The sequence below is a fragment of the Ornithorhynchus anatinus genome, chromosome 3, assembly GCF_004115215.2.
Source record: "Ornithorhynchus anatinus isolate Pmale09 chromosome 3, mOrnAna1.pri.v4, whole genome shotgun sequence".
NCBI lineage: Eukaryota > Metazoa > Chordata > Mammalia > Monotremata > Ornithorhynchidae > Ornithorhynchus > Ornithorhynchus anatinus.
The window spans coordinates 14,447,055-14,461,551 of NC_041730.1; the positions used below are offsets into that span (position 1 = coordinate 14,447,055).

General features: G+C 47.5%; 1 protein-coding gene across 3 annotated transcripts in view; it reads right to left on the minus strand.

The window, feature by feature from the left end:
* Positions 1–9,641, minus strand: part of RNF141 (ring finger protein 141) — a 28,326-nt gene extending 18,685 nt beyond the window's left edge. Inside the window, exons 1-2 of one of the 3 annotated variants that reach the window (XM_029059745.2) lie at positions 9,535–9,641; positions 1,438–1,641 (exon numbers count right to left, since the gene is read on the minus strand). In XM_029059745.2, the coding sequence (XP_028915578.1) occupies positions 1,438–1,580 (143 nt within the window). In that variant the 5' untranslated portion in view covers positions 1,581–1,641; positions 9,535–9,641. The remainder of the gene's footprint in view (positions 1–1,437; positions 1,642–9,534) is intronic. The other 2 variants (XM_029059743.1, XM_029059744.2) reach the window with 2 other exon arrangements.
* Between the last annotated feature and the right edge of the window lie 4,856 nt (positions 9,642–14,497).

A 14,497-nucleotide genomic window follows, 5' to 3' on the forward strand; every position in this document is an offset into this window, starting at 1 on the left:
ACAGTCGAGCGGACGAGTACAGTGCTGTGGGGATGGGAAGGGAGAGGTGGAGGAGCAGAGGGAAAAGGGGAAAATGAGACTTTAGCTGCGGAGAGGTAAAGGGGGGATGGCAGAGGGAGTAGAGGGGGAAGAGGAGCTCAGTCTGGGAACGCCTCTTGGAGGAGGTGATTTTTAAGTAAGGTTTTGAAGAGGGAAAGAGAATCAGTTTGGCGGAGGTGAGGAGGGAGGGCGTTCCGGGACCGCGGGAGGACGTGACCCGGGGGTCGACGGCGGGATAGGCGAGACCGAGGGACGGCGAGGAGGTGGGCGGCAGAGGAGCGGAGCGTGCGGGGTGGGCGGTAGAAAGAGAGAAGGGAGGAGAGGTAGGAAGGGGCAAGGTGATGGAGAGCCTCGAAGCCTAGAGTGAGGAGTTTTTGTTTGGAGCGGAGGTCGATAGGCAACCACTGGAGTTGTTTAAGAAGGGGAGTGACATGCCCAGATCGTTTCTGCAGGAAGATGAGCCGGGCAGCGGAGTGAAGAATAGACCGGAGCGGGGCGAGAGAGGAGGAAGGGAGGTCAGAGAGAAGGCTGACACAGTAGTCTAGCCGGGATATAACGAGAGCCCGTAATAGTAAGGGCTGCTGGGTGACCCTGGGCAAGTTCCTTCACTTCTCCGGGCCTCGGTTCCCTCAGCTGAAAAATGGGGGTTGAGACTGTGAGCCCCACATGGGACAGGGATCAGGTTCAACTTGATTTTCTTGTATCTAACCCAGCGCCTAGTACAGTGCCTGGCACAGATTAAGCGTTTAACAAATACCATCATTATTATAATTATTATTATTATTACTTCAGAACGCCCAGATACATCCCTAGGAATTCTGAACACCAGACTATCCCCATCAGCAGCTCCGTTCAGGAACGGTTTCTGCAGAACAAAGGAAAACATTCTTTGCTGTCGCCTACTCGTTAGCTAGCGCGTCAGCTGGTGTACACTTTCACGAGACTGTGAACAATACAAGTCTGACCCTTATCTCTTTATACCTTGTGGCAAATTTAACCTAGAAACGTTGGGTTGGTTTGCATCATAAATTCCCACAGAATTTAAAAGGTCTTAAAGCACAGCTGGATATGATGGACTAAGGCAAGGACCCTTCATTTTTCTCCCCTTCTTTTGATTCAGAATTGGGTTTGAGATGGTTTCTAATAACACAGCTTGGCATTTTCCCATTCTGACGTTATTGCTGGTAGCTCTGGCAATAACCTGCATCATTTTGATCACTTCTGACATAGAAAATAAAGAGAAATCTTCAGCTAATTCTAATGTAAGTCTGTTAGAGGGATTTAGATTTTATTTTTATCCCACACACCGCCACTGCCCGACTGGTTTTCCAAGATGACAACAGATGACACACTGAGGCTCGTGAGGAACAAATAAGAAAAAAGAATATCAAGGCTTACACATCATTCAGTTCGGCCACTCTCCCCAGAAATTCCTCGTAAGTTAGGGAACCGCTTTCCCGGACCAAAGACACGTGCTTTGCGACTTTTTCAGGGAGTTTGCCGATCACCACCTGGGTCTGGTCAGAGATCTGCTGGCCCATGATGAAATAACTCAGGTCAAAAATCCAGAGGCAGGTGCGGTTTCAGTCATGTGTCGAGTTTCTGGGAATACATATAGACAAACGTTACCTTTCTACATGATGCAGAGTAGAGAAACTTCAGAGATGCTTTTAGTTAACACCCAGTAGCTCTTTAAAATTAGAGCAAATATTCCTGCCACCTGTGCTGGGCAGCAGCAGCATGGGAGTTTAGGGTGGAGACTCAATTTTACGGCATGGAAGAGGGCAGTGGTAAACCACTTCCTTATTTTGACCAAGAAAACTCTATGGATACACCACCAGAACAACTGCAGATGGACAGCGGGTCGTTCTGGGAGAGATGTGCCCATGGAGTCGCTACGGATCGGAGACGACTCGAAAACATAAGAAAAAGGTTGTGGCTCCAGGCCAGCCCCCCCAAGATCATAAGCATAGCCCCAAACTTTAACCAGGGACATCAGAAGGTTTGATACTGACCCTAACTATGCTCGATCAGAAAGTACGCATGTTTCTTCCCATGACAGATTGCTCTGAGTTTTCCTAGAACACATTCCCCAAACAAATCATTTTTGAAAGGCTTCGCTTTACCTTGAGTTCAAACTTTTTCAATGGGGAACTGTCATTGACTTTGTAGACAGCGAAATTCCATACAGAACCACAGTAAAAACTCATGTGTTGCACTAATCAGAAATCTTGAATTACTATTCCTAGAAAATCTTATTTCTGCTATTAGAATGGAAAAGAAACCTAATTTCTGCTAAAAACTAGACCAAACTGAAAGCTAGGAAAACTACCGTTGGGAAACCGCCACACTTTTTTTGGGGTCAGGGCCAAATGGCAGCAGTAAATATTATTTTATAGAAGAGGAAGGAACAGGCAAGCCATTGAATTCTGTCCCCGACCACTAAAAAATATCCCTGGAGGACAAACAAGCTTGTGTTTAATGAGCCTGAAAGCATGGAACCTCCCCTTCTGCCTTCCTATACCTTGGCCACAAAACCATGAGATTCTAATCGACCCTGTGGAAATCTGAGATGCGTTTTAACAATAGCCAAAGCCAGAGGCAGGTTGTTGGGCGACCGACACTTCAGGCTAAGACATTTTGAATAAAATCTAAAAGGCTAATATAACTTAATGAGTCCGGGGACTGCCAGCACGTCTCTTTGGTGCCATTGGTTGGCTCTGGCACGCCGCTAGAAAATCTTAACCCATTTACCCTAGACACCGTGCGAAGGGTTTAGAGGCCTTGCAGAACAGCTCCCGGGAATGGGAGCCAATTTCCTAATATAGAAGTCGACAGCCTCCTAAGAAGCAACACCTTATCGTCTGAAGTTTACCCGTCACCTCACATCCATCAGTCAAGTTCTGTTTCAAAAATGGAAATTTCAGAATCCTATATTTATAAACAGGCGGTCATTGTTTTAGGACCCTAAATTCTTTTCCTTAACAGTCAGCTACGCCTACACAAAGATTTCTTCTAACTTTGGGCAGCAGAGAGGAAAAGATGCCCTACATAATGTTTTTATTTTAAATACCACATAAGCCACACTGGATTATTCCACTGTATTTTTTATGATAGTTTGTTCAGTGTCAGGCACTGTACTAGGCGTTGGGGTAGATACAAACTAGTCAGGTTTGGACACTGCCCGTCCTACATGGGGCTCAGAGTTTGAATCCCCATTTTAGAGATGAGGTAACCGAGGCACAGAAAGGTTAAGTGATGTGCCCAAGGTCACACAGCACATAAATGGTGGAGCCAGGACCCAGGTCTTTCTCAATCTCAGATCCACGCGCTATCCACTGGGCCACGCCGCTTCTCTCTACAAAATTCAATCTACAAAATGAACAGAGCACGGAAGTTGTTTGATCTAGTTCTTTGTGGTAACCTGAGATGCCGCTTATCGATAACCTGCATTTCATAGCTACCAAAGTTACAGGCCTTCATCAAACCATCGGCCTTATGAAAATGGGTAGGGTGGAAATGCTGATCATTTATTTCGGGGAACTCTTCAATTAATCTACAAATGATATGATCTTTGATTAGAAACCCGGAACATCACTGGTTTAAAAACAGAAACCCAGCCTCAGGTTTCCAGAAGTTACAAATGCATGCAGTTTGTACTCAAAGAAGTGGTTCCTGACAGTGCAATTCTGGCAGTGGGATTTTTGAATGAAAAGGGAGATGTGGACTCTACATTGCGAGCCAAAGTGAACACACACAAGGGCTTTCCTCTGTGGTGCTGCTAACCATTACGCTAACTCAAAACTAACTGAGTGTCCGGGATGGTCAACCCAAGAATGCTCTTGAATGAATTCAAGAATTAACATCAACAATTAACAGCGGGTAGGGTATATTCAGAATCGATGAGGTTGGTCAAAGGAAGGAAATGAAGTAGTGACCTATTAACAGTGGGTTTGATCTTAATTATCTTCACTATTGATTATATTGAAAAGTAGAGAATGATTAAAAAGTTTAGGGAATCTGGGAACTTTGAACAACTCAGCATGCCTGACGCTTCTGGCGGTTTATGCGGGACCAGTGAATCTAGTTCATTCAACAGTATTCATTCAATAGTATTTATTGAGCGCTTAGGTGCAGAGCACTGTACTAAGCGCTTGGAATGTACAATTCGGAATCTAGTTGTTTTGGCATGTACGGGGACTGACAGTTCTCACTGACCTTTCCGCCACATCTGCACCAGGGAGTAAACTCAGTGTCAGTGGGGTCATTTTATAATTTGAAACTCTGTTTCTTCAACAGCTACTATTACCAATTGTGAAACCATTCGAAAGGAACTGTCCAATTCTATTTTTAGATAGCGTTTGGAAGATGATTTTGATGCTAACAGAACACACTCAACTAAGAGACGCAAAACGAAAATATTTGGGAAACTCTAAGGAAGTAAAGTAAATGGCAACCTAAAAATTCAACACATTAAGCAAATGCAACAACCAGCTTTCTAACACTAGCAGACCTCTTAATGATTGTATTCATCACGCCAGAAATGCATTTTCCACTTGGCGTTACAGGAAAGAGAAATAAAATCATCTTAGACTCTGCATGTAGAAGCCCGATGCCTCGGAGTGGGGGAAGGAGATGATCCCTCTCTTTGGGACACTGCTCAGGGACAGGGATGTGAGGGGAGTAGCGTTATCTAGACTGTAAGCTCCTTGTGGGCAGGGAACGGATCTGCTAATTCCATTTTAGTTTGCTCTCCCAAACGGTGATCTGCACACAAAGCAGGCCCTCAGTAAATACGACTGACGACTGAAAGAACACAGGTCAGGAGCCAGAGGAACGGGGTTCTAATTCCAACTCTGCCACTAGTCTGCTGTGACTTTGAGCAAGTCACTTCTCCTCTTTGTGCCTCAGTTTCCTCACCTGTAAAATGGGGATTAAATCTAATTTCCTCCTACTTGGACTGTGAGCCCCATGTGGGACAGGTGCTATGTCCAACCTGATTATCTGGTATCTACCCCAGGGATTAGAACAGTGCCTGGCACATAGTAAGTGCATAACAAATGTTATTATTGGAGCAGAGAGGGGAGTGATAGGTCCCTCACAGCCCTAAACCAGTTGGAACCTTAATCTGACCCTATTCACTTACATCAGTGTCAAATCAGGTTCTCAGCATCTGGTAATACAATGAAATTCTCAGTCCTAAGAGCTCAGAGAAGAATTCGCAAATAAAGTGAAGAGAATAAACTAGCAGAAAAGTAAATATTTTGGCTGAATATCCGGCAGGCATAGGGAAATAGAGGAAAGTCTAATATCTGCTATCTGATGGTCCTAAATACACAGGATATAAAAAATGAATTACTTAGCAAGTGCAAAATGATGTGTTTATGGAAAAATGTAATTCCCTCAGGAAAACTAAAGGTTGCAGAATAGTTTCCGTAGCAGGGATGAAAATCCCGTCTTTTGCAAATGGCCCCAACCCTTAAAGATGCTGAAGGGAACACCCATCCTCTGGGAAGGCAAAGTGCCGACTCCAATTCCTGTATTTCAAAAAAGGAAACCCTCTTTGGACACACCCAGACCTAAAGGGAGGGGAGCATGTAGACTCCCTGGAAGATTGCGCTCTGCTGCATAATCTACAAGCCTCGGGAGCGAAGGCGGGACTAAACTTCCTAACCGTTGTTTGGTGTGGGCCGGTTCCAGTATTGGTTGGCCACCTGTACCCGCGGCGATCCCAGCCTCAGTGACGGCGCAGGACTCATTCATTCATTCAATCGTAATTCGATGAAGCAGTGTGGCATAGTGGGAAGAGCCCAGCCTGGGAGTCAAAAGACCTGGGTTCCAATTCCACTCTGCCGCCTGCCTGCTAGGCGGACCTTGAATGGGTCCCTTAACTTCTTGGAGCCTCAGTTTCCTTAGTAAAATAGGAATTAAATTAAATTTCCTCCTACTTATACTATGATCCCCATATGGGCCAGAGACTGTTTCTGATCTGATTATATTTTACCTACCTCAGGGTTTAGCACAATGCTTTGTTGTAAAGTCATATATATCACTATTAATAGAAGATTTCAATCCCAGGAGTTCCAGTCAATTAATGCTGCTTATTAAGCACTCACTGCCTGTACTAAACACTTGGAGGAGTACAACACCGGTGGATAGACAAGATCCTTGCCCACAAGCTTACAGTCTAGAACAATAATAATAATAGTAATGGTATTTGTTAAGTGCTTACTCTGTGTCAAGCACTGTTTTAAGCACTGGGGGGATACAAGGTAATGAGGTTCTCCCACGTGGGGCTCACAGTCTTCATCCCCATTTTACAGATGAGGGAACTGAGGTCCAGAGAAGTGAAGTGACTTGGCCAAAGTCACTCATGACCTCTGACTCTGGGGCCCATGCTCTTTCCACTGAGCCACGCCACTTCCCTAGCTCCACCCTCAGGGTTCCTCCTGGCTGGTTTGATTCCGCACTAACTGGGGGTGTTCGACTAAAAAACACAGCAGGAAACAAATACACTTTTAAGTGATACGCATACCACCTTCCCCACTGCCCAAAGGGAGTCTTCACCGCGCCCCCGCCCCGGCCCCCTTTGAAAGGTGTTTTATCTGGACGGAAACCCAGGCCGCAAAGCCCTCTAAGGCCCCTTTGCTCGGACCACTTTCCCAACTCTCCTCCCAAATCCCGGTATAGAGAAGTGGTTTCCCGTTGAGGCTGAGGATATCCCCTGGCTTGCGGCTTTAAGGGCAGTCGGGGTACGGGGAGCTCCTGGCCGAGCGTGGAGAATGGGAGCTCAGGGAAGGGGAGGAGGAGGGAAGTGAAGGGAGGGGAGAGAATGGAATGGGATGGGAGGGAAAAGAATGGGAGGGAAGATGAGAGAAAAGAATGGGAGGGAAGGGAGACAGAGACGCAGCATGACAAAGTGGACAGAGCACAGGCCTGGACTCAGAAGGCTATGGGTTCTAATCCTGACTCCACCACTTGTCTGCTGTGTGACCTCGGGCGAGTCGCTTCGTTTCTCTGTGCCTCAGTTACCTCATCTGTAAAATGGGGATTAAGACTGTGAGCCCCACGTGGGACAACCTGATTATCTTGTATCTCCCCCAGGGCTTAGAAGAGTGCTTGGCACATAGCAAGTGCTTAACAAATGCCATCATTACTTTTTGAAGCGCTTAGTACAGTGCTCTGCACATAGTAAGGGCTCAATAAATACGACTGAATGAATGACTGCCTGGCACATAATAAGCGCTTAATAAATACCATTATTATTATTATGAAGCAAAGGGAAGGAAGGGAAGGATGGGAGGGGAGAGGAGAGGAGATGGGGAGGGAAGGGGAGAGGAGGGCAGGGGAGGGAAGGAAGAGGAGACGAGACCTAGGGAGGGGAAGGAAAGTAAAGGGAGGGGAGGAGATTCAGTCATTCAAAAGTATTTATTGAGCGCTTACTGTGTGCAGAGCCCTGGACTATGCGCTTGGAAGAGGCCAGTTCAAGAATAAACAGGTACAGTCTGAGAGTCATTCATTCATTCATGCAATCATATTTATTGAGCGCTTACTGCTGTGTGGCTCAGTGGAAAGAGCCCGGACTTGGGAGCCAGAGGTCACGGGTTCAAATCCCAGCTTAGTCACTTGTCAGCTTTGTGACTTTGGGCAAGTCACTTCACTTCTCTGTGCCTCAGTTACCTCTTCTGTAAAATGGGGATGAAGACTGTGAGCCCCACGTGGGACAACCTGATGACCTTGTATCTACCCCAGCGCTTAGAACAGTGCTTGGCACATAGTAAGCGCTTAACAAATTCCATTATCATTATTATTATTACTGGGTGCACAGCCCTGGACTAAGCGCTTGGGAGAGGACAACGGAAGAATAAACAGGCACAGTCCGAGATTCATTTATTCATTCATGCAATTGTACTTACTGAGGGCTTACTGAGTGCAGAGCCCTGGACTACGCGCTTGGCAGAGAACAGTACAAGAATAAACAAGCACAGTCTGAGAGTCATTCATTCAAGCAATCGTACTTATTAAGCGCTTACTGGGTGCGGAGCCCTGGACTAAGCGCTGGGCTGAAGACAGTATAAGAATAAACAGACACAGTCTGAGATTCGTTCATTCATGCAATTCATTAATTCACTCAATAGTATTTATTGAGCACTATGTGCAGAGCACTGTACTAAGCGCTTGGAATGTACAATTCGGAAACAGATTTATTCATTCATGCAATCACATTTATTGAGTGTTTACTGCGCGCAGAGCCCTGGACTAAGCGCTTGGGAGAGGATAATGCTCCCCTTCCCCTTCCCCTCCCCCCTGCCCTCTGCTCTTCCCCCTTCCCCTCCCTTCAGCACTGTGCTCATTTGTATATATTATTTATTACCCTATTCATTTTGTTAGTGAAGTGTACATCCCCTGGATTCCATTTATCTTGATGATGTCGCCTTGTTTTTGTTTTGTTCTGTTTTGCTCTGCCGTCTGTCTCCCCCCTTTAGACTGTGAGCCCGTCACTGGGCAGGGATGGTCTCTACCTGTTGCCCAATTGTCCATTCCAAGCGCTTAGTACAGTGCCCTGCACAGAGTAAGCGATCAATAAATACTGCTGAATAAATGAACAGACACAGTCCAAGATGGATAAATATGGAGGGAGGGAGGGAGGGGAGGAGGAAGGAAGGAAGGATTGATTAAATAAACAGACACAGTCTGAAATGGATAAATACGGATGAATAAATGAAGGAAGGAGGGAGGGAATGAATGAATGAATGAACAGACAGTCTGAGATGGATAAATACGAATGAATGAATGAACAGTCTGAGATGGATAAATACGGATGAATGAATGAATGAACAGACAGTCCGAGATGGATAAATATGGATGACTGTAGGAAGGAAGGAGGGAATGAATGATTGAATAAACAGAGTCTGAAATGGATAAATACAGATGAATAACTGAATGAAGGAGGGAATGAATGAATGAATAAACAGTCTGAAATGGATAAATACGGATGAATGAATGAAGGAAGGAGGGAATGCACAGACACAGTCTGGAATGGATAAAGAAATACGAAGGAAGGAAGGAAGGAAGGAAGGAAGGAAGGAAGGAAGGAAGGAAGGAAGGAAGGAAGGAAGGAAGGAAGGAAGGAAGGGAGGGAGGGAGGGAGGGAGGGAGGAAGGAAGGGAGGAAGGAAGGAAGGAAGGAAGGAAGGAAGGGACACAGTCCGAGATGAAAGGATAAACAAATACGGATGAATGAAGGAAGGAGGGAATGAATGAATGAATAGACACAGTCCGAGATGGAAGGATAAATAAATACGGATGAATGAATGAATAAACAGACACAGTCCGAGATGGAAGGATAAATAAATACAGATGAATGAATGAAGGTAGGCAGGAGGGAATGAATGAATGAATGGGGAGGTGTCGGGAGGTGAGTGAGCGGAGCCCGCCGGCCCCCCCGCAGCCCCGACCCGGAGGGGAGGAGTGTGGTCGCGGACCCAGGACGGACCTCACCCCGGCTTCCCGGCATGGTGGGGTCGGTGTGTGCGACCGCCTCGGCGGCGGCGGCCCCGGCAGTGGCCTCTGGGCGGCCTCTGGGCGGCCGCGGCCGACCCCGGAAACGACGTCACCTCCCGCGACGCCCGCCCCGCCGCCCCACCTCGTCGCGTCGCAGTGACGTCAGAGCCCCGACCCCCCCCGGCCATTGCCTGGCGACGCAGAGCCCCGCCCCGCACTGTTGCCCGGCGACGGGGAGGTTTTTTTTTTTTTTTTTCTTCCGCCTCGCCCCGGCCCAGCCCAGCCCGCCCCGCCCCGCTCGTCTCCTCTCTCCTCCCATTCCCGCCTTTCCCCTTAACCTCGTCTCAGCCGACGCCTTCTCGCCTCTCTTCTCCTCCCAGTCTCCCTCCATCTCTCCTCCCCATCTCTCTCCTCTCTTCCCCATCTCCCTCCCTCTCCTCCCCTTCTCTCTCCTCTCCATCTCTCCTCCCCATCCCTTTCCTCTGCTCCCCACCTCTCTCCTCTCCTCCCCAGCTCTCTCCTCTCCTCTCCAGCTTTCTCCTCTCCTCCCCACCTCTCTCCTCTCTTCCCCATCATTCTCCCTCCCCATCTCTCTCCTCCCCACCCCATCTCTCTCCTCTCCTCCCCATCTCTCTTCTCTCCTCCACAGCTCTCTCCTCTCCTCCACATCTGTCTCCTCTCCATCTCTCCTCTCCTCCCATCTCTCTCCTCTCTTCCCCATCATACTCCCTCTCCATCTCTGTCCTCTCCTCCCTATCTCCCTCTCCTCCCCATCTCTTTCTTCTCTCCATCTCTCCTCCCCATCTCTCTCCCTCTCCATCACTCCTCTCCATCTCTCTCCTCTCCTCCCATCCCTCTCCCTCTCCTCCCCACCTTTCTCCTTCTCCTCTCTATTTCTCTCCCTCTCCACTCCTTCTCTCTCCCCCTCCTCCTCACCTCTCTCCCTTTCTTCCCCATATCTGCTCTCCTCCCCACTTCTCTCCCCTCTTTCCCTCTCCTCCCTCCCCCTCCACCCTACCCTTCCCATCTCAACCTCTCCTGAAACTTCACACAGTCTAGCCACTGGCTTCTCCCTTCCTCACTCTCTCTCTCTCCCCCCCTCCTTCCCATCTCTTCCTCTCTCCCAATCAATCAATCATATTTATTGAGCATTTACTGTGTGCAGAGCACTATACTAAGCACTTGGGAGAGTACAATGAAACAGAGTTGGTAGACATGGTCCCTGCCCACAACGAGCTTACAGTCTGGAGGGGGAGACTGACATTATTCAATCAATTAATGGCATTTATTGAGCACATACTATTTGCTGAATACTATACTACCACTTGGGAGAATACAACAGAATTAGCAGAAACATTCCCTGCCCATAACAAATTTACAGACTAAATGGGGAGACATTAATATGAATAGATAAGTAATTTGTAATATATAATTTAAAAATATGTACATAAGGTCTGTGGGGTGAGGGATGAGGTGACTATCAAATGTCCCAAGGTCACAAATCCAAGTGCAGCGAGGACACAGAAGGGACCGGGAGCATAGGAAAAGAGGGCTTAACTGGGGGAAGGCTCTTTGGAGAATATGTGACCTTAATAATGTTTTGAAAGTGGAGAGAGTGGTGGTCTGCATATCTGGAAGGGGAAGGAGTTCCAGGATTGGGGGAGGATGTGGGAAAAGGGTCAGCAGCGAAATAGATGAGAACGGGGATCAATGAGTAAGCTGGCGCCAGAGGAGCAGCGTCTGTGGGCTGGTTGTAGTAGGAGATCAGGAAGGTGAGGTAGGAGGGAGTGAGCCGAGAGAGAGTGCTTTAAGGTCAATGGTAAGGAATTTCTGTTTGATGCGGAGGCATAAATATGTGCAGTGGGAGGGGTGGATAAAGGGTGAAAATCCAAATGCAAGGTTGATGCAGAAGGGAGTGGGAGAAGAGGAAGTGAGGGCCTAGCTGAGGAAGGCCTTTAGGAGGAGATGTGCCTTCAGTGAGGTAATTGTCTGTCAGATATGAAGAGGGTGGGCGTTCCAGGCCAGAGGCGGCCCAGAGGCAGGTGAGATAGAGGAGATGGCGAGTAAGTTGGCATTAGAGGAGTGAAGTGTTCAGCCCTGGTCCTCACTCCTCTCTAACTCTCCCCTTTCCTCTCCATCTTTCCTCTTCCCCTCCCCCTTCTCTTCCTTTTCCTTCCTCTCCTCCCCCGTTCCACTTCACTCTGCAAGTGGTGAGATGCATAGCCATCCACATAATTTCTGAGAATTACCGCAGAGACTGGAATATGTAATATGGAAAAAAAAAAGCTTTCACGAATTTGGGTAATGTGATCTAGTCCAGGGAATGCAGTGCTAGAATGAGAGACGGTAATCTTGCCGCCGTTGTTCTCTAAGGATGAACATGAGTAGGTCATTTCACTTGTCTGTGCTTGCAGTTTTCCTTTTAATAAAATGATTGTGCTAATTCTTATTTTTTGTGTTTCCCCTCAGAGCCGTTGCTCAACACTGGGGGAATAATTACGGTATCTGTGAAGCGCTTACTATGTACCAGGCACTGTACAAATTGGGTTGGTCACAGTCTCTGTTTCACGGGGGGACTTTCAGTCTCAATCCCCCTTTCACAGATTGAGTAACAGAGGCCCAGAGAAGTGAAGTAACTTGCCCAAGGTTGCCCAGCAGACAAGTGGCACAGCCGGGATTAGAACCCATGAGCTCTGACTCCCAAGCCCAGGATTTAACCACTACACCATGCTGAAGATACAAGATCATCAGTTTGGATGCAGTCTTTTCCCTGCTAGGGCTCACAGTCTAAGAGACCAGAAGAACAGGTATTTTAGCCCCATTGAACAGTTGAGGAAACTGAGGCTTAGAAAGGTTGAGTGACTTGCCCAAAGTCACACAGCAGGCTAGTTGCTGAGCTGACGTATTCATTCATTCTTTCAGTTGTATTTATCGAGGGCTTACGGTGTGCAGAGCACTGTACTAAGCACTTGGAAAGTGCAGTTCAGCAACAAATAGAGACAATCCCTGCCCACAACGGGCTCACAATCCAGAAGCGGGGAGACAGGTATCAAAACAAGTAAACAGGCATCAGTAGCATCAATATAAATAAATAGAATTATAGATGTATGCACATTAATAAAAAAATGGAATTATAAATATGTACATATATATACAAGTGTTGTGGGGGGAAGAGGGGCAGAGCAAAGGGAACGAGTGGGGGCGATTGGGAGGGGAGGGGGAGCAGAGGAAAAGATGGGCTTAGTCTGGGAAGGCCTCCTGGAGGAGGTGAGCCTTCAGTAGCGCTTTGAAGGGGGGAAGTGTGATTGTTTGGCCAATTTGAGGAAGGAGGGCATTCCAGAGCAGCGTGGCTCGGTGGAAAAGACCCCGGGCTTCGGAGTCAGAGGTCATGAGTTCGACTCCCGGCTCTGCCACTTGTCAGCTGGGTGACTGTGGGCGAGTCACTTCACTTCTCTGTGCCTCAGTTCCCTCATCTGTAAAATGGGGATTAACTGTGAGCCTCACGTGGGGCAACCTGATGACCCTGTATCTACCCCAGCGCTTAGAACAGTGCTCTGCACATAGTAAGCGCTTAACAAATGCCAACATTATTAGGTAGGACATGGGGCAGGGGTTGACGGCGGGACAGGCGAGAAGGAGGCACCGTGAGAAGGCTAGCGGCACCAGAGGAGCGGAGTGTGCGGGCTGGGATGGAGAAGGAGAGAAGGGAGGTGAGGTAAGAAGGTGCTAGGTGATGGGCAGCTTTGAAGCTAATAGTGAGGAGCTGTAAGCTCCTTGTGGGCCGGGAACATGACTCTGCCAACTCTGTTGTACGATACTCTCCCAAGTGCTTAGAACAGTGGTCTTCACATGGTAAGTGCCCAATTAATGCCATGGTTTGATTGACTAGAAATCTGGTCTCCTGTTTCCCAGCCCTGTCCTCTCCACTAGGCCGCACAGAGCATCTGGGATAATGTCTCTTTTGTATTGTGAAATTCTTGCAGAATGAGCTGTGGGCAGGGACTGTGTCTGTTTATTGTTCTCTTGTCCTTTCCCAAGCACTTAGTACCGTGCTTTGCATGCAGTAAGCACTCAATAGACACGATTGAATGAATGAATGAAACTGGATAATTAAAAGTTTTTTCTTGGTGCTTGTCATTATTGAGCTTCGGTGTTATTTTTATGACCTGTTCCTAGCCACATCCTATTTATCACAGCTCACTAATCATAACTCTGGAGAAGCAGCGTGGCTTAGTGGATGGAGCACTGGGAGTCAGAAGACCTGGGTTCTAATCCCAGCTTCACCACTTGCCTGCTGTGTGACCTGGGCAAGTCACTTCACTTCTCTGTGCCTCAATTACCTCATCTGTAAAATGGGATTAAGACTGTGAGCCTCATGAGGGACGTGGACTGTGTCCAACCTGTTTACCTTGTATCTACCCCAGCTCTTAGAGCAGTGCCTGGCACGTAGTAAGTGCTTAACTAATACCATTAAAAAAAAAAACTGCCAAAACTAAGAAGCTAAAAGCAAGGCAGTAGTAGGATTGTTTGAAAAACGAATAAACAATATTGCCAAATCAACCCTCATTTAGGAAAAAAAAAGGGAAACGGTGAAGCTATCTGGCAACGGCAGACTGAGAACCTTATTTCTGCTCAAACCACGAAGAACGCAAATTCATCTAGACTATAAGCTCTCCCCCTCTAGACTGTAAACTCATTGTGGTCAGGGAAAGTGTCTACGGGAGTCAGATGTCATGGGTTCGAATCCCAGCTCTGCCACTTGTCAGCTGCGTGACTGTGGGCAAGCCACTTCTCTGTGTCTCAGTTCCCTCATCTGTAAAATGGGGATGAAGACTGTGAGCCTCACATAGGACAACCCGATTACCCTGTATCTACCCCAGTGCTTAGAACAGTGCTCTGCACATAGTAAGCGCTTAACCAATACCACCATTATTATTATTATTGTATTGTACTCT